The 22,319-nt window shown below is 35.8% G+C and overlaps 2 protein-coding genes and 1 long non-coding RNA gene across 4 annotated transcripts; all 3 read right to left on the reverse strand.

The window, feature by feature from the left end:
* Window positions 1-470: 470 nt before the first annotated feature.
* On the reverse strand, window positions 471-5,858 carry LOC113696517 (uncharacterized). Of its 2 annotated transcripts, XM_072055541.1 has the most exons (3): window positions 5,558-5,858; window positions 3,419-5,424; window positions 471-759 (listed from the first exon to the last, which is right to left on the reverse strand). In XM_072055541.1, the coding sequence occupies exon 2, from the start codon at window positions 5,340-5,342 to the stop codon at window positions 3,732-3,734; it is 1,611 nt and encodes a 536-aa protein (XP_071911642.1). In that variant the 5' UTR covers window positions 5,343-5,424; window positions 5,558-5,858; the 3' UTR covers window positions 471-759; window positions 3,419-3,731. The 2 variants fall into 2 exon arrangements, with proteins under 2 accessions (XP_071911642.1, XP_027071721.2); XM_027215920.2 differs by having other exon boundaries at window positions 3,419-5,858.
* Window positions 5,859-11,778: 5,920 nt separating this feature from the next.
* LOC140009575 (uncharacterized) lies at window positions 11,779-14,489 on the reverse strand. Its single transcript, XR_011817035.1, has 2 exons — window positions 13,711-14,489; window positions 11,779-12,859 (listed from the first exon to the last, which is right to left on the reverse strand). It is a non-coding gene; the product is annotated as an uncharacterized lncRNA (long non-coding RNA).
* Window positions 14,490-15,463: 974 nt separating this feature from the next.
* LOC140009765 (uncharacterized) lies at window positions 15,464-19,986 on the reverse strand. Its single transcript, XM_072056070.1, has 2 exons — window positions 19,887-19,986; window positions 15,464-17,426 (listed from the first exon to the last, which is right to left on the reverse strand). The coding sequence occupies exons 1-2, from the start codon at window positions 19,984-19,986 to the stop codon at window positions 15,508-15,510; spliced, it is 2,019 nt and encodes a 672-aa protein (XP_071912171.1). The 3' UTR covers window positions 15,464-15,507.
* Between the last annotated feature and the right edge of the window lie 2,333 nt (window positions 19,987-22,319).

Here is a 22,319-nt window from a genome sequence, read left to right on the forward strand (position 1 = left end):
AATATTTGTTTTTAAATGTATTAACTTGGCAAGGATAAAGTAACAAACAAAAAATACATTAGATAAATATTTTGTTGAAATGTAATGGAATAATCTCTAAGAGTAACAATAAAGATAAAATTTATAAATTTCAAATGTATCCCATTACCATCCCTATATATTATTCTCACGTCCTAAATAGCCAGAATAAATATAGAAATAATATCCTAACCACATTATTATCAAAGTGAACAAAATAGAGTAAAAACTACATTGACAATTGCGTGCTTATGGCTGTGGAAATTTGTCAATTTAAGTCACTAATTATAAAAGTTATGATATTAGATCCTCCCTCATCAGTAAATTTTATTGGGAGAAAAAATACTTGAATGATCCAAGAGTTAGCATTGCATGATGATGGACTGATGGTGTCCAAAGAGACCATGACTAGTTTTAGGGGCAAAAGGCAAGAAAGAATTGAACACATTCAGTGGATTCAAGTACAATAACATATATATATATATATCAGATTGACAACTTTGGGAGAAAATCACAAAGGAAAACCTGAATGCTCTCAGAATTTTTTAGCTTGGAAATGGTCTCAGGTCCAGTTGATTATATATATATATATATATATATATATAAATCCGTATGCATGTACAGAAACTACAATAATCATGTACAGAAACTATAATAATCGGTGACAGCATCAAGTAATTATCCTTTGACATTTGAGTTCAACTCCAATCTTTGCATTAGCAATAATTCCTCCCATGATGCCTGTAATTAAGAGGCAAGTTTAATCAACCATAAGCAGAATATAAAAATGGGAAGAGGTATTCATAGAACCAACAGCAGAATAACAAAGAAAAAGACCCCTTAACACAAGTAGTACTAAACTAATGATACAAACTTCTGCTTGGACCTGTGATTAATTAATAGACACATTTTATTTGTCATTTGCATGCACTTAAAGTATGCACCCATATAAATATCTCAGCTCAGTCACCCTATATGAATCACTATGAAGGATGCTATCCAGAACTTTAAGCAGCTGGATACCTAAAAGGTCTCTCTTAAATAACACAGAAAAGAGCATCAGAATGCAGACAATGGTATTACAGCAAGTTCTAACACACTAGTAAATTTTGCATTTAGATCATTGTCCAAACTGGCCAACTGCCGACTCCAAAATGTTTGTTTCCATAACTTCAGTACTATGTTCAGAGAACAAGGATGAGTATTCAAATAAAAAGGGACAAACATCAATAGAAGGGTGCTTGTAAGGTCATTGGTACAACACAGTACTTTTATGAAGCTTGGATAACTTAAAATGTGAGTATGCATACACTAGAGGACTCGTAAAACTTGCTGAAATGGGGGAGGCATGAAGACTTTCAAAGGTCAGCTTGCTTGAACAAATACCATTCCATGATTACACCTTTCCAATATACTAATATCCCATCTTGGAAAGCAAAGGCTACAGATATACTGCTAAAATGAATGATTGCCCCAAAAGATCGTTACAATGCTAGTTTCCTTGCAAGCCAGTTGTTGAGGAATCCAACAGCAACTCAGACTGGTATAAATCATCATCCACTTCCTATCGGATATCATGGGCCACTGAAACTTTAATCCAATGCCAAACATCCCCAAAAGCAAAGTTGATAAATCAGAGGCTATATGATGATCCAACCCTCCGCTTAATTGGCTCTAAGAAACAAACAGATGAAAAGGAAAAGAGGGAGAAAAGTTTAGGAAGGAATTACACCAGGCATTTAAATCTTGGCGTGGTTGCATCACTTTTAACGCAACTCGAGCAAATCCCACTGATATAAGGGTGGGAGAATTAAACATTGGAATGCATGAGTTGTTGACAATTTCCCTTCAATACAACCAAACATAGAATGGACTACAGAAACAGACAACCATATGAAATGAGATATACAGAAAACCCATTTTCCCATCAGTGGTTAAGATCCATTTTGTGATGCTAAACAAGGATCTGTAACAGAAGTACTCAAACTGCACAAGCAAATATCATAACTGGTTATGTGCAATCAGAAGAAACCAAATATTTACACTCTCATAGAGTTTGTGCAATGGCTCCAAACTTGCTTCCAGATTTTGGAAAGTTTGAGACCTCTCCTCAATTTCTGAAATATCTACTGCCTCCTCCACAAACCATTTGCCCTAAATCAATAGAAAAATCCAAAAATCCTTGAAAGTACAAGTCAATAGAAAATTTTTTTGTTCTATTAAGCTTTGAATTCTAATATAAAGACATGAAAGAAGTCAAGATAATTTTAAGGGAAAAAATCGCTTTTCTCTAGATGCTTGATGAATAAAAAATTATGCTCATCTTAGTGTATGTTTAGACTCTTAAATTCTGTTGATAATAAATGAATTTTTAGGAGCCTCAAAGTTTGCATTTTGATGTCTGGCACTGTCAAGCCTCCCACATTTGCATAATCCATCAAGGAAGATGGCATACTTGGGTATCTGATGATCTAATCCATCAACTTCCATCTTGTGCAAAAGCTGAAGTGCTTACACAACATGGGAGTTCTTGCATAAGCCATCCAATGTGTGAGCTTTTGAATAAACCATCCAACTCTGTCCTCCAGTCAAAAGAGTACGGATACATGCAAGGGACTGACTTATCATTTTTCCTGCCTGATCCACATTTTTAATCTAATAGTAACATGATTTGCTGTGTTTTACATCGATATCTCTGCAATATCTAATTCTTGCAAGGCTACAATGAACTAACGTCTGCTAAGTGTTTCAGTAATTCAGAACTTTCATGTGGTTAATAAGTGTGTGACTGAAACTTGGAAGTTAATGGCCTTAATAGAAGAATGATCTTTGAACCTTAGTCGTCCTAGTCTCTTGCAAACTTTAGGCACCAAAATCAACCAAAAAACACTTTGTAACCTGCTAAAATTTACAGAATGCGATTTTCTCACAACGACAGGAGGATAAAACTTTTTGGTGTTAATGCTAATCACACTTTCCCTGATCTTTCCATCCGTGAATTTAGGGACTTGCGAGCGGATTTCATGTCCAAGGCTATGGGAGGGATGTATATGGGAAGAATTGGAATATGCACTCAGGCAGAGAAGACTCAAAAAAAGGGCACTCTAGTTTAGTTGGAGAAAGTGAATTCCACAGTATGACGACTTTCATCTGCAACTCCTGTTTTGTTGTCACTTAATTAGATTTTTCTGCAACTGCCATGCCAACAATGTCGGAATATGATGATAAATGAAGCTGCAACTTAGTAACCCCAAATGCTAATTACATGGACAAGCAATCATATATAAAGTATTCATATTTACGAAGGATTCGAACAGACAACATGAGCATCAAGAAAGTTTAAAATTAGGAATAGAATTTTGAGAAAGTGACGCGAGAGGAATGATAAAAGAGTACAAACCATGACTAGCATTTAAAAAAGGCAGGCAGCCACTCTTTTCATCTGATAGTAATAAGAGAGCTTCAACACACCGTCCCTATCACTCTGCAGGTATTAAATCTTCAAATCTCTAGAATGTGCTCAAAGAGTGCTCCTCCAAGGACTGTTGATAAACTTTTTGAAAACCAAAAGGACAGATACTGACAATACAATCAGCAGCAAATCTACATCATGTACCTTTGGATGATTACGCATTAGGAGTCAAAAAAGCAGCGGAATATCAAGAGATCCCAAATGGAGCCAACTAAGGATAAGGCCCCCCTCTCCACAATATTTAGACTTTACACATTTTTGGAGCAAACTTCTCAATTATCTTAAAAATAGAGGGATCGTTTCCACTATCTCTGTATGAATCTAGTAAAAACGAAAAAGTAGACAAATGAAGTGAGAATCCTCTCCTATCCATTTCATCAAAATAAACCACTGCATCATTAAATTCACCAGCCTTTAGAAGTCCATGAGCAATAATATTAAATGTAATTAGATCTAGAGTGCAACCATTTTCTTCCATTTTCTTAATAAACACTTTGGCTTCCTGTAGTAATCCTTCTGAAAAGAGGATATTTATCATCGTGTTATATGTTGTAACATTAGGATCCAATCCTTTAGAAGAGAGACTATAGAAAAGATGCCGGGCGCTGTCAAGCTTCCCACATTTGCATAATCCATCAAGGACGATGTTGTACATTGATATCTGACAATCTACTCCATCAACTTCCATCTTGCGCAAAAATTGAAGTGCTTCCTCAGCATGTGAATTCTTGCATAAACCATTTAACAACACGCAGTAAGTGTGAAAATTAGGTTTTAAGCCAGCAGCTCGCATCTCGTCGAAAGCTTCTATTGCTGTAAGATACCTCCCGACACTAAATAAACCCTGCAGGACAGTGGTATAGGTAACAACATCAGGTGTTAACCCTTTATGTCGGATCTCTTGGAAGAGATTCATGGCTGCTTCCACTTTCATTTTCTTCATATAGCCATGGATCAATATATTATGGCTTTGAACATCAGGACTAAGGCCGCTAGCAGCCATTTTATCAAAAACTCTCCTTGCCTCACCCATTCGCCCCTGTAAACAGTACCCATCCATCAATGCATTATAAGTGACTGCAGTAGGATTCTGATTTTGCAGAATCATGGCAGTTAAAACCTGCTCTGCATCTGCTAACTGTCCTTCCTTACATAGTGCATCAATAAGAATATTAAAAGTAACAACACTTGGAACAATATTATAAGCCTTCATCTCAGTAAAGAGCTTTTCAACGTCCTTCCATTTACTTAAATTGCACAGACCCTGGACCAAACAAGTGTAAGTGATGACATTGGGGGCAATTCCTTTCTCAATCATCTCGTGTAGAAGGGAGAGAGCTTGATCCATCATTTTATCCTTGCACAACCCGTCGATAATAGTGCTGTAAGCAGCAGCATGAGGCCTGCACCTTCCTCCTTTTTCCATGACTCTAAGGACTTGAATGGCCATGCTAGTGTTCCCAGCCTTAGAAAGCCCATCTATCACAGTCCCATACGTAATTTCATTAGGTATGCATAGCTTTTCATATATTATTTTCTTGAACAATGCTTGTGCCTCATGAATTTTGTGTTCCCAAAAGAGTCCTTTAAGCAGAGTATTAAAGGTGGCCGTATCGGGCAAAATACCTCGCTTGAAGAAGCCACCAAATATAGAAAACCCAAAATTCACTTTACCCAAGAAGCAATAACAGTTAATCACAATATTAAGTGTGTATTCATTAAGCGGAATGCATCCTAACTCAGCCATATCTCTGTAAAGAGAAAGAACCACCAAATATTGCTTCATCTTAACAATACGACCCAGCAATTGAGTGAAATGAACAACACTAGGCAGAGGTCTCATCCGAGCCATGTGCTTGTAAAAGCCCAGAGCTTCATCAAGATTGCTGATACTATCGATATTACTCCTCAATCCCCAAGACCCGGAACGAACACTACTGTCAGATTTAGGGTGATGATTACTAACTGTACTACCAGTACTATAGGCATGAGAAGCAGCAGAACTAGAAGCTGACTGTGGGTTTTGAATAAGGGTGGAGTTTCTTGGAGAAAGAAATGAAAGAGTACCTCCTGCCCCTGATTTGTGGCGGAGATGAGCATCACAGACGACTGAGAAAGGCCTTTTCTTCATCTTCTTGCTGGTCTTCCCGTCCGAGTTCAGCTACAAAAATTCCCGAGGAGCGGAGAGAGGAGACTGACAGGTCTCTTCTTCATTTGTGACAAGATTTCTAGCATAGGTAGCAAATTGACAAAACTATCTGTCTTTTTTTTTTTATCCTGTAGCAATAAAATGTAGGGAACTTTTTGATACTGCAATTACCTAGCAAATTAGGAGCACATCAAATGGGCATTAGAAGCAAATGTGGCTTATTTGGATTTCTTTCGCTTTTGAAATCCTGATGACTGTTGCCTTCCTGCTGTTATCAATAATATTTTTAATTCTTTATATTATAACTTGTTCTAATTTACTACAATATCTTTTATTAATTTCCTCTCTGAATTGCGCTGATTATAACTTGTGTTTCTTATTTTATCTTGACAATCCTAGATTTGGAGTACCAATCAGCGCAAAATTGTAAAAGTACTTATCTACTGCAACTTCTCTTTATTGTACGCACATATGCTCCAATTTGCCTTTTTCCTATTAGGTTTATTTTAGTCTTAATTGTTGCTCTGATATTTATATAAAGAATAACAAAATAGTACAAACAAAAGTAAATTATTATCTCCCCTCATCTATGAATTTTTTAATACATAAGGGGTGACAATTATATTATAAAACATGTCAATCAACGGGAGCTAAGAGAGGTTTTTGAAATCACAAGGATATTAAATGATATTAAGGCAAACCTCGAACGAAGAAGTTTGTGAAATTATCCCAATAATCAATAAGTGAAGCAAAAGAAGCATATCCATAGCGCCTTGTCATGGTTTTGGTAATTTGCCGTTGATTAATTCAAGTAGCAGTAAAAGTTTGTTACCGAAAACACTACTAGTTATAGAAGTTAGTGTGCAAATTGCAGTTTACCCCTGAATTTTTGGAGAAATCACACTTTATTACCATGAATCATGAAGATTTGCACTTTACCGCCCATGAAAGCTGGTCAAATGTTTAGAAAAGTTGCTCTACCCAAACTACTAGTACAATGACATTAATTGTTGTTCTTCAATTATTGTCGAAAATACCTATTTGGATTGCTATTTTTAGGAGTTTTTGATAAAAAAAAAAGGTACTGTAGTAATTTGATGTATATGAGGTAAAAAAGTTGTTGAAAAATATTTTCACGAAAAACGAAAAAAATTTTCTGTGAAAAATCACAATCCAAACAAGTGTAAATTGTTATTTAGCATTATAAAAGCAGTTAATCACTAGTTCTAATGTACTTTAATAAAAGTCATACTTAAACATAGAAAAAACATGCTTTTTTTTTAATATACTCAATTATCTTGATGAATGACAAAAAAATAATAATAAATTCAGTTTGGACTGAATTTGCTAATTTTTTAAGGCAATTTTTATCAGCCAAATGATAATAACATTCCATGTAAAACCGCAGCACTCTAATCTTCTTTTATATTACTGAAATCAACACATATGCCCCTCATTTAGTATCGGTCACACAACAATACCTTTCTTTCCATCCCTAAATTCTCGCCAGTTCTATTCCTTTCATATTTACCGACCACCTCAGTCACTTCCGTTAGTGCAAACTTATACCCAATTTCCTAATCCTAGCAGCCAAAACTCCTCCCTCCCTCCAATCCCCAGCCCACAAAACAATATTTACTTTCATCCTTGGTTGATACGTTTACCACTACTACTATTAAAATTTAGAAACTCCCCATGAAGGTGCTGTTTTTTTCTCTATGTTTGCTGCAGAGTCAATGTACGTAGGACTAAGCGTATTACATTCTATTGCAAAAGTTTAGTGCTTAATTAATTTGTTCAATTTGACTCTTGTTTAATTTCTTGCATAATTGCAATGTTGTCTCTAGGAGAGATTAATATAATTGTTGAACCTCGAGTTTATGGTGAATTATTTAAAGAGAGATTAATAAAATTGTTGAACCTTAGGATGGTTTACATGTAAAATAGATGCTTTGTTGAATTCATAGAATCCTCAATTTCATAGCGCTATACCATGAATTTCAACCTTATACGAAGATCATAGGATGTTTTGAGCATTTTGAGGTGAAAGAAAAGGTTGTCCTAACCTTGGCTAGTTACAAGGTTGATTGAGGGTGAACTTTAGAACAATGCGTGTAGTTGTCTAAACCATAAAGTGTGCAACAAAGAAAAAAGAAATTGCTTGAAGGATAATCTTATAAGCTTGGAGGCAAATTTTTCAATTCAAACAATATAAAAGAAAGATGGAGGGTCTAAAACTTTTTTTGAAGTGCTAATATCTTCTACCTTGTTTTTAGTCTTATCAAGTACATTACTCTATAAAAGACATATCCTATCTTGGTACACAGTAAATATCTTAAGCGTGATTAAGCATATCCACATCTTTTTAATATAGCAAATAAATATAATCATCAATTTTTGGAGATATTTCATTTGTTATCTTGTTTTGAAATAGACAATTCAATAAAAGTGCACTTAAACAAAAAGGAAAAATAACTTTGAAAAAATTGCCCAACCAAAATAAAAGGGTTTTGCATACCAAATTGATTAATCCATCTAGGGAATCATTTGCCTTTTATTCTTTGGGACCAAAGACATTAGTATTGATACTTTATAATTTTAACAAGGTATTAAGACAAAACAAGGATTTCACAGTGTGATTAACCCTAAAAGTAATTTCAAGCGCCCAAGTTGTTAAAACTATTAAACTCCTCTGTAACTGTAATTGTATTGGAAGATAACTATTCTTAGATTGCATGGTCATGCACTGATGGTGTCAGATGACACTATTCTTTTCAATGACAGCAAGTGGAAAAAAGAATCCCTGAAATAAAGACAGATAACAGATAATGAAATAGTGCTACTACTGTTGTATGGTGCTAGCACGAGTTTAAGCATTACAAAGAGAAGGGAAAGTAGAAAGCTACTACATCACAGATTCAGTGGTGTTTCAAAAATATCAAGTGTGTTCAACTAGATTTTGCTTTGCTCTAATCCTATGTGCTTTCATTCTTTGACGTGCCTGTTCTGATATTTCTGTTTGTCCCATTCTTGAATTAATGCATCCCTGTAATGAAATAGCATTCATCAGGTTCCATCTTCTTTTTCCATAGGCAACAAAGTCATTCCATTTCTTACCAAATGTAAAGCTCTTCATTCCATTTCCTACCAAATGTAAACAGAACTCAACAGGCATCAGGCTGTCAAACTTTCACTCAGAACACATGAACAAACCTAAAAGAAACAGACACCAAGAAATGAGTGGTAGCAGAAAGACACAGGCACAGAAGAATGCTCTGAAAGTTTGGATGCGCAGACCACACTTCAGCATTTTTTTTTTGGGATCAAATTTCACGGCCAATCCAGATCTGTGATGATAGCATACTTCAGCGCAACTTCAATTAATTAATTCACCACTCACTAAGGTTACAAAAATTACACTCTTCCTACTGTATTCACATGTAGCAATACTGTCATCATTAGCGATAGAATCAAATAGTTATTGTTTGAGTTCAATCTTAGCATACCGAAACTTGCTTCTGCAGTGCATGTGATTAAGAGACAAACTTAAAGAACTAAAGCAGAACATAAGCGTTGAAAGAGTTATTTTAAAGAACCAACTGCAAAAAAGGAAAAAGTAGAGACTGTTAGAACAAGTCAAACTGAAAATAGTACAAATTTCTGCTTGGGCCTGTGATTATTAAGAGACATTTACACTGCCCTCTTATTGAAGTTAGAATGTTCACCATGTTTAAATATTTCAAGTCGAATATACTACATTGAGTATCTGAATCTCTATCAATTAAAAACTCAACAACTTTGTATGGCTGGATACCTAAGATGTCCTTAAAAAGGACAGAGAAGAGCATCTAAAGAGCAAAATCAAATAAAAAAAGGAGCAAAAAAAAGAGTGAAATATCCAGAGATCCTAAATGGAGCCAATTAAGTATAAGATCCCCCTCCTCCACATTTAGACTGTTATTGCACATTTTTGGAGCAAACTTCTCAACTATCTTAAAAAGGGATGGATCATTTCCACTATCTCTGAACAAATCTAGCAAAAAGGCAAAAGTAGATACTTGCAGTGAGAATCCTCTCTTGTCCATTTTTGCAAAATAAACCACTGCATCATCAAATTCGCTAGCCTTGATAAGTACTTGGACAATAATATTTAAGATAAACAATGCAATTACTATATGGTATAGACGATAAACTCAACATCTTGATGCTGCTCCATTGAGCAGGTCCAGTATATTAGAGAAGCGTTTTTGGTATAATAAAAGAATAGAAGATGATGTAGGCCAGAACTTTGAGCGACAAAAGCAGCCTCTTTGCATCCAATGGCTTTTGATTATGCTAACAACTAAGTAAGCTTCTTCTACAATCTCTCACAAAATTCAGAAAAGGAAAGAGAAGCATTTTTCGTCTATAATAGAATAGAAGATGCCGGAGGTAACAACTAAGCCAAACTTACTTCTATCTTCTCCACTCACAGATAACTACGGATGATAATTTCTAAATATTCCAGCATGCTTATCACCTCATTCTAGAGAAAGGGAGCAGAAAGCTCAGAAGTGTGCCTGCAATGTGTATCAGTAGCTCAGAAAAATTCCCGTGGGGAAAAACCCTCAGTAAAGAAGATACAAGGGAATTGAAGTTTAATAGTTTAACCATAGCTGCTCTTCAACCAGAACAAGCGGATTGAGAGCTGCTATGCCACGACTGCCCTTCAGTCTTTGGCTGGAGGGCATCCTTTGCCTTCCACAAGGTGCATCAATAGTTCACGACTTGAAAATGGTTAATAAATGTGTGACAAAAACTCAGAAGTTAATGGCCCTAATACAAAACTGTTTGGACCTTAATTGTGCTCATGCTTGCAAACTTAAGGCACCAAAATCAACCAAAAAACACTTTGTAACCTCTAAAATTTACAGAATGCAATTTCCAATTATCACAGGAGGTAAAAACTTCTGGGTGTTACGGCTAGTTACACTTTCTCTGATCTTTAATCCGTAAATTCAGGGACTTGTGAGCTAATTTCATGTCTAAGGGGAGGGCAGGGATGTGTCGCGCCCCACTTTTTGATCGAGTGTATGTGTGATGTGTGGTGTGTAATGTGTGAACGTGTGCAAAATGAAAAGTAAAAGGCCATGGGACTTAGAATGCGACGATTTGGCCAAGTGAAGTTCAAAAGGGTTTTTTGTATCAAAAATGGAGTCGCCACTTGGTATAGAGTTAGGGTGTACCAAGTCACCCAAAAATGATTTTTGTTTTGAAAAAAAGTAAATAAACCCTTTTTGAGAACTTTTGGGTCTGCGTAACCAAAAGAGGGATCGGGGGTCACATTTGACGAAGGGGAAGGCAAGGATAAAAATCCAAGGCACCCCTTCGACCTAGCCAAGGCTAGTTGCGTGACTTAAACCAATTTTCCCTAATTTTTCTACCCAAGGTATGTATCGCGTATTGGATATGTCTATATGAATGCAAAACCCTAGACCTAGGGGGATTGGGGGAAATTTCTCTTCAAAGGTTGAGTGGTGCCAATCACATTAGTTGTGAAGCCCAATAATGATCCTTTTGGAGAGGTCACACCTAAACCTAAATGACGTAAAAAATGAGTGGAATGCATGCCATGTGAAAGTGTGAGTTTGTGTGAAGTGAGAAAAGTGGAGGTGTGCAAATGTATTTACAAGGTAAGGTGAGTAAAGAATGATAATGTGAAAATAATATAAAGTGCATGTGTGCGAGTGATATGGCATAGAGTGTGAGTAGTTAAATGAAAACGTGTAAAAGTAGTGTGAAGTGAGAATGTGGAAAAAAGGTTAGAATATAAAGTGTATGTGATAGTGAATGAATAGAATGCATGAATCCTATAGGAATGCATCAAGACGGGAACGGGGAGTCCTAACTTTGTGACTTAATCTTTCCTTTGATTAGAAGGCGAAACTAGCGTGCTAAGGCTATCGAGTAGCCACACTCGCTCGTTTCCCTTATCAGAAGGGGACTCTTCAGGCAAATGAACCCTATAACTAGCATGAAATGCAAAAATCCTAAAATGAGGGGAAAGGGGAATCGAGGAGCATGCCAGATGATAAAACTAAGGAAAAATGCATGATATGTAGTGAACAGGCAAATAATACATTAATGAAGAACAAAGGAAAAATCCTATTGGGTCTAGCGTTGGACTAGCCCTTTCTATGAATTCCTAATGAAATAATGAGCCACAACTAGCATTGGACTAGTGTGGTGACGTACATTCATCCATCACATTTATTCAGGCTATGGAAAGCGAGTAGACATGCCAAACACTTATAAACACATAGCACATAACATTTTGCATGCTCGACTAGATGCAAGGCCCTAGCAAAGCAAATTAACACGTAGCAACTAAGCATGCAAGGCACATGAGACAATTAAAGCCCTAACTATTACATTTGCTAGCTAGGCACAAGTCTTCGATAGGTCTTCATTGAATGCTCCTCCAAGCCTTATCTATTACATTAGGGGGACCCTACTACAATCTAAAAGGGGGAAAGGGAATAAAATAATTGAATCCCTAACTATTACAAGCCAAGAGGTGTACACATACCCCATAAAGAATAATTTAAATAAAAAGCAAAAGTAAATGAAATAAATGAAATAAATGAAAGGAGTTAAAGGAATGGCAAGGAAAGCAACGTAGACATGCAATTCACACTTAGCACGTTGGATCACATAGGAGAAATAAAAATCAAGGAGATATAGGTTACCTCCCTTGTAATTGGGCCCCACTGAAGTGAAATCACTTATTTATCCTCCAAAATAAAAGAAATGGTCAAGGCACCAATTTATTTGACAAATAATCACAAAGGATAAAAATAAACATGAATTTGAATCAATTAAATCATGTCAACAACCCACATTTAAGAGGTCAAGAGAAAAAAGGACTTGATTGCAAAGATCGGCAAAATTTTGGGGCCAAAATTAAAGAAAAATAAAGTTCAAGGACTTATTTGCAATTAAAGTAAGGACCGAATTGAAAGTAGTTGAAAATATCCAGGGCCACAGTGAAATTAAAGAAAAGTACAGGGACTGATCTGCAAATGCGTTCTCTGGTTTCCTAATGGACTAGGCCATGGGCCATTTTATTAATTTCTTGGGCCAAAACTCCTCTTAGCCCAGTCGAAGTCCAAGCAAAACAAACGGGCTAGCCCATCTTAAGTCCAAGCAAGATCCAGCTAAAAACATGTGGGCTTTATCCCCTAGCTCATGCCAACAACCCAGAAAAATACCATTAATCCACTTGTCAAACCCAACAAATATAATTACCCAAAATCTAAACCCATAATACTAAACCCAATAACATAAGCAAATCAACAAAAATATTTAAGCCACAATTATTGTCTAAATTCCAGAATTAATCTGTCCAAAAAGTAACGTAAAATATGCAAACAGAGGACAAAGCTTAAAAAAGGTGAAATCAGTTTAATTTGCCCAGATTTTGGGTCACAGTGAAGTTAGACAGAAATTGAGGGGTTGGAATATAAATTTCAGAAGAATTCCATTCATCTTCTTTGCAGACTTCTGCAACTTCCGCAAACCCGACAATAAACATATCAGCATGGTTAACAATGATTTAGTTCAAATTCAACACCAGCCATTCTCAAAACTCACACAAACTCTCTTTCCATATAATCTCATGACATGATTCGAATTCACATCAAAACATCAAGCAAAACAGAAACAAATGCCAAATAAACGGATGCCAAACAAACTATCCGAATCAACTATGTTGACAAGCATGGACTGGCCGAACATATGCAAACAGTAATCAATCGTCCTTCAAACAAAATTTTAAGTTAGGCATTTTAACAAACAGCAAGTAGGCATGAGAAATTTCCGAAATTCTCCGTTCAAATGACATAACTCAGCACCCAAAATTATCAGAAATCCCAAGTAATTCAAACCAATTTAACACATAAAGCATATATTCTAGAATTCATGAACAATCAGCATCAAAATTGGATCGACAGCTCACGGCAGAAATGATTTGGAAAATTTTCATGGTCTGTGCTTGGAGAAACACTAAAATAGACAGGAAATGATAACTTACAGACAGCCATGGTGGAATCCGACGAGGTGGTGGCGATGGATTTTGATGAAGCGGTGGCGGCTCCTTGTGCAGGCGGTTGACCACTTACAACTGCCTGGTGACCGCTATAGAGGTTGCGCGTGGTGGCGGTGGCGACAGACAGCACCAGCGGCGGATGCGAGGCTGGCAGTGGTCGGTTGAGATAGTGGAAATTATTTTTTGCAGCCATGACTGGAAATTTTCCCTCTCCTTTGATGATTGAAGTTGAAACCTCCATCTCCCTTGCCCTCTGTTTTCTTTTCTGCCCCTTTTCTGTTTTGTCTCAATGCCCGATAGCTCCTCTCCCCTGTTTCTCAATTTTCTTGCTCTCTGTTCTTAGTCGATGCCTCTCTCGTTCCCTTACTCTCATTTTTCTGTTTTTCCCAAACCGTCAGCCTCCCCTGTTTTCCTCAAACTCTTGCTCAAAAATTCCGCCGCCCTTCTCTCCAATTTCTTCCCCCCGCTGTTTGTTTTGTTACCCGCCGCCCTTCCGTTGTTTTTCCCTCTTTAGCCGAAAATCCCCTTTTTCTTAGCTCTCCAGTCGTCAACTCTCGCTTGCCTTTCTTCTCCTCTGTTTTTTAGCTCACGGCCTGCCGAAACCTTCCCCTCTGTTTTGCTCTTTTTTTTCTTTCTTTTTTCTTACCGCCGCCTCCCTCCCTGTTTTCAAGCCTCTTCGAGGGTTTTTTCTTTTTTTGCCTGATGCCCCCCAAAAAACCCCCCAAGTGTCCTTGACAACTACCCCCTATACACTTGTCCTACAATTCCTCAACCACTTGTCTAATGCTTATTTGCACACTTGTTCAACATGCAATTGACACACTTGTTTAACATGCTTAATTTTTAAAAATTACCTTGCAAAATGCCTTAACAAGAAAAAAATCAAATTTCAAAAAGATAAAATGGATCTTTATTCGGGATTTTTCTAAAATTTAGTGTAAAATTGCTTTAAAAATACAATGATGAATTTTAATGCATTTAAAATAAGAATGAACATCAATTACCATTTGCAACCTCCAATCAATTAAAAATAATAAATATGAGACAAGAATAAATAATAATAATAAAAACTAAAAATTGAATCAAAGGAAGTCAAAATTGAATGAATAAAGCTAAAACTGAATCGATGAAATTTTTGGTGTCTACAGGATGTATATGGGAAGAATTAGAACACGCACTCAAACAAAGACGACTCGAAAAAATGGCAGCCAAGTTTAGTTGGAGAAAGTGAATTCTACAGTACAATGACTTTCATCCACAACTCCTGTTTTTTTTTTGGTCACTTAATTGATTATTTTGCAACTGCCATGCGAACAATGTCTGTATAAGAGCAATTAAGCTGCAATTTAGTAACCCGACAAGAAAATTACATGGACAAGCTATCATGTATAAAGTAAGCATACATAAGAGTGACTCAAACAGACAATGTGAACCATCGAGACAATTAGGCATAAAATTTTGAGAAAGTGATGAGAGAGGCGTGATCACAGAGTACAAACCATGAAATGCATTGAAAACGGGCAAGCAGACACTCTTTCATCTGATAGTCATGAGAGAGCTTCTAACACATTGTCGCTTACCACCATGCAAGTATTTAATCTTCAAATCTCTAGAATATGCTCAAAGATTGCTCCACCAAGGACTGTTGATAAACTTTTGGAAACCAAAGGACAGATACTGACAACAATGTCAGCTGCGAATCTACATCATGTACCTTTGGATGATTAAACGCAAGGAGCCAAAAAAAGCAGCAGAATATCCAAAGGTCCCAAATGAAGCCAATTAAGGATAAGATCCCCCTTCTCCATTATTTGGACTTCCATTACACATCTTTGGTGCAAACTTCTCTATCACCTTAAAAAGAGAGGGATCGTTTCCACTATCTCTGTATGAATCTAGTAAAAATGAAAAAGTAGACAAATGCAGCGAGAATCCTCTCCTATCCATTTCATCAAAACATACCATTGCATCATTAAATTTGCCACCCTTAAGAAGTCCATGAACAATAATATTAAATGTAATTTGATTTGGTGTGCAACCATTTTCTTCCATTTTCTTAATAAACTCTTTGGCTTCCGGCAGTAAACCTTCTGAAAAGAGGCCATTTATCATCGTGTTATATGTTGTAACATCAGGGTCTAATCCTTTAGAGGAGAGACTATAGAAAAGATGTCGGGCACTGTCAAGCTTCCCACATTTGCATAATCCATCAAGGACGATGTTGTACATTGCTATCTGACAATATACTCCATCAACTTCCATCTTGTGCAAAAATTGAAGTGCTGCCTCAACATGTGAGTTCTTGCATAAACCGTCCAATAACACACAGTAAGTGTAAAAATCAGGCTTTATGCCAGCAGCTCGCATCTCATTGAAAACTTCGATTGCTGTAAGATACCTCCACACACTAAATAAACCCTGCAGGACAGTGTTATAAGTTGCAACATTCGGTGTTAACCCTTTATATCGGATCTCTTGGAAGAGACTCATGGCTGCTTCCACTTTCATTTTCTTCATATAGCCATGGATCAATATATTATGGCTTTGAACATCAGGACTAAGGCCGTTAGCAGCCATTTTATCAAAAACTCTCTTTGCTTCATCCATTCGGCCTTGTAAACAGTACCCATCCATCAATGCATTATATGTAACATTATCAGGCTTCTGATTTTGCACAATCATGATTTTCAGCACCTCCTCTGCACCTTCTAACTGTCCTTCCTTACATAGGGCATCGATAAGAATATTATAAGTAATAACATTTGGAACAATATTATAAGCCTTCATCTCAGTCAAGAGCTTTTCAATGTCCTTCCATTTACTTAAGTTGCACAGACCCCAGACCAAACAATTGTAAGTGATGTCATCCGGGGCAATTCCTTTCTCAATCATCTCGTGTAGAAGGGAGAGAGCTTGATCCATCATTTTATCCTTGCACAACCTGTCGATAATAGTGTTGTAAGCAGCTGTATCAGGCCTGCACCTTCCTCCTTTTTCCATGAATCTAAGGACTTGAATGGCCATGCTAGTGTTCCCAGCCTTAGAAAGCCCATCTATCACAGTCCCATACGTAATTTTGCAGGGTACGCATAGCTTTTCATACATTATTTTCTTGAACAATCCTTGTGCCTCATGAATTTTGTGTTCCCGAAAAAGTCCTTTGAGCAGAGTGGTAAATGTGGCCGTATCGGGCACAATACCTCGCTTGAAGAAGCTACCCAATATAGAAAACCCAAAATCCACTCTACCGAAGAAGCAGTAACAATTAATCACAATACTTAGCGTGTATTCATTAAGCGGAATGCATCCTAACTCAGCCATATCTCTGTAAAGAGAAAGAATCACCAAATATTGCTTCATTTTAACAATACGACCCAGCAATTCAGTGAAATGAACAACACTAGGCACAGGTCTCATCCGGACCATCTGCTTGTAAAAGCCTAGAGCTTCATCAAGATTGCTGATTCTGTCAATATCACTCCTTAATCCCCGAGACCCATAATGAACAATGTTGTTAGGCTTAGCCTGATGATGATTACTACTTTTAATACCAATAGTGAGGGCTGCAGAGTGAAAAGCAGATTGGATGGGGGTTGAATTTCTTGGAGAAAGAAATGAAAGAGTAGTAAAAGCGGCAGTAGTAGCGGTACCTGAGAAGGCCCTTTTCTCATCTTCTTGATGGTTTTGCCTTCGGAGTTCAGCTACAAAATCAGAAAGTCGCAGCTGAGGAGACGAGTGAGGAGCCAAAGACGATGAAGCTTGTCGTCCCTCTCAGGTTTTGTGATTAATTCATTCTTTTCTGGTTTTTCATTTTGTATTTTTGGTTTCTTTTTAGCCTTTTTGGTTTATTACTCTGAGATTGATATTTTTGCTTTTTTTATGAAAATAAAGTCAATATTTTAATAAAACTATATACAGACACATGAGCATAAACTTATCACAGAGTGAATTAATATTAAAACATGAAATATTTTATAATAATAAGGCCAAGTTATTGCGGACACATATAATGTCTTTTTTTTTTGTCGAAATCTGCGAATGGATCCGTGGCACTCAAAATGAAAAATCCTTATTTTGATCACCAATTTATTAGAAAAATGTTATTTATATTCCCATTTTGTTATTCATACTTTTACTATTATTTTAATCATCTAATTTTTATTTATTAAATTATGTAATAAAATAAATAGTGAAAATGCAAAGAACAAAAAATAGAGTGTAAGTACCATTTTCCTTTTGCTCATTCCATTTTAGACCAAAATCAAATAAAACTTCTCCCACATCAAAAGGTTATCCTCTTTTGTTATTTTTAATTCTACATTAATTACAAAATTCTTACGTCATAAGCACTTTACTTAAAAAACACTTGTTAACATATTCGGAGGAAACAAAACACTTGTTGACAGATACGATGAATGGTCAATTAGAAAAAAAAAATCCAAGTATCTATTAGTTATGACATTTAATAGTTTAAATGATATCAAAATTAGTTTATAACATGCACACATGTATCCTATTAATCAATTCACTAAATTCAATGAGTGTGTTTGGATAGAAGATTATTTAAAATAATTAATGTAATATTTTTTGTGATATGATATATGAGAAATAAAAAAAGTAATTGAAAAAATAAAAAAATATGTTTAACTAATGCAAGCAAATTATTTTTTTTCGAATCATTCGCATCCAATTGTTTAGGATGTATCCTTTGTGATGATACTTCATCATCATCATCATCATTCGCAAACTATTTGTACTAGTTTGCCTTTTTTTTCCCTTTAAATACCATAACATGATAACATATGATAAACTCATCTCTTATAATACTCGTTTATTTGCCAAGTGCTAGCACTTTCTGTAACGTATCAGCCAAAAAATTTTTTAAAAGAAAAGAAAGCATGAGCTACATCACCACGAGCGGGGAGACCAGGCAATCAATCAGCTCCACAATCATAGGGAAAACCACAGAAAAAAGAAGCCCCGTTGTGAAACTAATAAAATAAACTACCAAGAGTGGGGATTGGAACAGTAGAATGAGAAGAGAAGAGAGATAGAATTATTATCTTTACTGATCAAAGTACTTCATAGTTACAAATGAAGTAGGATTCACCCCTATATATAGGCGATCCAAGATAAAAGGTACATGAACCCTATTAAGTACTAATATATGAATTTAGTATTTCAAGTACATCTATAAATGACATCATCCAATATACCAATGAATCTAGGGAGAATACATGTATCTATCATCTTGAAAATACAAACGGACATCTACATCTTATAATCCTTCTTGAGAATATCAACGGACATCCACATCTTATCATTAATATTTCATAACACTTCTCCTTGGATGTCCATTACACAAAGAATATGTCTCGTTAAAACCTTACTAGGGAAAAATCCAGTGGGACAAAAACCCTAGTGAAGGAAAAAGAGTACACTATTCTTGTGTAATAATTTCTCCCCCTGAAATAAACATTATATGAGATCTTTTAGCCGATGCATTCCAATATTCTTCACCAGTTTTTCAAATGTAGCAGTCAGCAATGCCTTGGTAAACAAATCTACCAAATTATTATCCGATCGAATTTGTAGCACATCAATCTCACCATTCTTCTGCAAATCATGAGTAAAGAAAAATTTCGGTGAAATGTGTTTCGTCCTATCTCCTTTAATATATCCTCCTTTTAATTGAGCTATACAAGCTGCATTATCTTCATATAAAATTGTTGGAGGATTTTTCTTCTCGGAGGATAACCCACAACTCTTCCGGATGTAGTGGGTCATTGATCTTAACCAAACACATTCTCGACTGGACTCATGAATTGCTATTATTTCAGTATGATTTGATGAAGTGGCAGTTAAGGATTGTTTTGTAGAACGCTAAGCGATGGCTGTACCGCTACAAGTAAAGAGATAGCCAGTTTGAGATCGTGCTTTATATGGGTCAAATAAATACCCAACATTAGCATATCCAAGCAACTCAGGCTTAGATTTATTTGAATAAAACAAACCAAGATCAATTGTTCCTTGGAGATAGCGAAAAATGTGTTTAATACTATTCCAATGTCGTTTTGTAGGCGAGAAACTAAATCTTGCTAATAAATTCACAACAAATGATATATCTGGCCTTGTACAATTAGCAAAATATATAAGCGTACCAATTGCACTGAAATATGGTACTTCAGAACCAAGTATCTCTTCATGTTCCTTTTGTGGCCTAAAGGGATCCTTATTAGGATCCAATGATCTGACGATCATTGGGGTACTTAATGTATGTGTCATCATAATCAAATCCAGACCTTTGTGAAAAATCTTGAGTTACAAGTCTTGCTTTATATCTCACAATTTCATTCTTTTCATTTCTTTTCCTCACAAAAACCCATTTATATCCAACTGGTTTTACACCTTCAGGTGTTTGGACTACAGGTCCAAAAACATTCCTTTTAGCCAGTGAATCTAATTCAGATTGTATCGCATCCTTTCATTTTGGCCAATCATTTTTATGCCGACATTCATCAACCGATCTAGATTCATGATCCTTATCAACTTCTTTAATATCAACTGCTACATTTCATTAGACTCCAATTAACTTTTCTATAATTTCATTCTCTTCAGGAGTTGGCTCTTCGGGAGCTGGCTCTTCAGGAGTAACCTCTTCAGGAGATTAAATTTTGTCATGACAATTATTTAATCTCCGGAGATATTTGAAATCAATTTATACCTTATATAGATGGGCTGGCCTTTATTTGTAACACTTGTGCATGTCTTTCAGGGACATCAATTTTAACAAGAGTATTTCCTGCAGGAATAGTTGATTTAATGACTCTTCTGGAGTCGATAAATATAACTTTCTAATTCACATTATTTCGTATGAGGATCGAGGAAATCCAAATTTTATGATTTCCTTTTGGTTGATCTTTTCCTCCTCCTAATGTCGACAATCGTAGCTCATCAAAATAAATAAATTATTCAATAGATCACTCTTCTGGGTGATGCATCCCGACATAAATTTCTTTTGGAACCATGTATAATATAAAAGGGGTATGTATAAATACTTGTCGACATTTAAATATTCTCATATATTCATTAGGATCAGTAAACTTCTGGTTTACTACAGGTGATGATTATAAAGCAAATGAGAATGAAAATAACTATATCGATAACCATTTCTCACTCGAATGATTATTATGATATAATTAACCTTTATTTCACTTAATTTCTAAACATGATCTCTATTATTGTCTCATTTAATGTCTCAATTTGATATCCATTTTGGCGAATATCTCTAAAATTCAAATAAATTTCTTCGAGACTTGGGAGAGAGTAGTACAATATTTATGACAATTTTAGTTCCTTCAAAGAGAAATAGAGTGGCTCTTCCGAAGCAGCGCTCAATTAATTTTGTACTACCATTGATGGTATTAACATTTGTCTCTCCCATCCCCAAAGAAGAAAAATATCTTTTATTTTTTAATATAGTGTGCATAAAAGCACTATCAAGGAGACAAATGTTATCATCACCATTATATAATCCCAAATGTTTGCCATCCAATTCTTCTTCAGGAAGAAAATAAACAAAAATAAACATGAATAAAAGATGCGAGAATAGATATTTGCAAAGTAAATTGATAAAACTAACAACATATCAAAGTAATTGACAATCTAGCAAAACTAACAACACATCAAACATCTAAACAAATATTAAATATATGATCATTTTGCATCTTCAGGATACTCACTCAAAGGAATCAGCAATATCCAGATGTGTCATGTCAGCATCATCTTCATCATAAGCATCCTTTTGATCGATAAAATATGTCTCGACATTTTTAATTTCTAACGCCCAAGTCGTTAAAACTATTAAACTCCTCGCCTGTAACTGTAATTGTATTGGAAGATAACATTTACTTTCCAACTCTCCAAGATTTAGAATGCATGGTGATGCACATGCACCGATGGTGTCAGATGACACACTATTCTTTTCAATGACAGAAAGTGGAAAAAGGAAAATTCAACATGTTCCCTGAAATAAAGAAAGATAACAGATAATTAATGCCATCAGAGTATACCAACTACTATCGTATAGTGCTAGCATTACAAGGAGAAGGGAAAGAAAAAAGCTACTACATCACAGATTCAGTGTGTTCAACTAGATTTTGCTTTGCTCTAATCCTGTGTGCTTTCATTCTTTGACGTGCCTGTTCTGATATTTCTGTTTGTCCCATTCTTGAATTAATGTATCCCTGTGATGAAATAGCATTCATCAGGTTCCATCTTCTTTTTCCATAGGCAGCAAAGTCATTCCATTTCTTACCAAATGTAAAGCTCTTCATTCCATTTCCTACCAAACGTAAACAGAACTCAACAGGCATCGGGCTGTCAAACTTTCACTCAGAACACATGAACAAACCTAAAAGAAACAGGCACCAAGAAAAGAGTGGTAGCAGAAAGACACAGGCACAGAAGAATGCTCTGAAAGTTTGGATGCGCAGACCACACTTCTGCATTTTTTTTTTGGGGTCAAATTTCATGGCCAATCCAGATCTGTGATGATAGCATATTTCAGCGCCAACTTTAATTAATTAATTCAT

Source organism: Coffea arabica, chromosome 6e (genome assembly GCF_036785885.1).
Source record: "Coffea arabica cultivar ET-39 chromosome 6e, Coffea Arabica ET-39 HiFi, whole genome shotgun sequence".
Classification (NCBI taxonomy): Eukaryota; Viridiplantae; Streptophyta; class Magnoliopsida; order Gentianales; family Rubiaceae; genus Coffea; species Coffea arabica.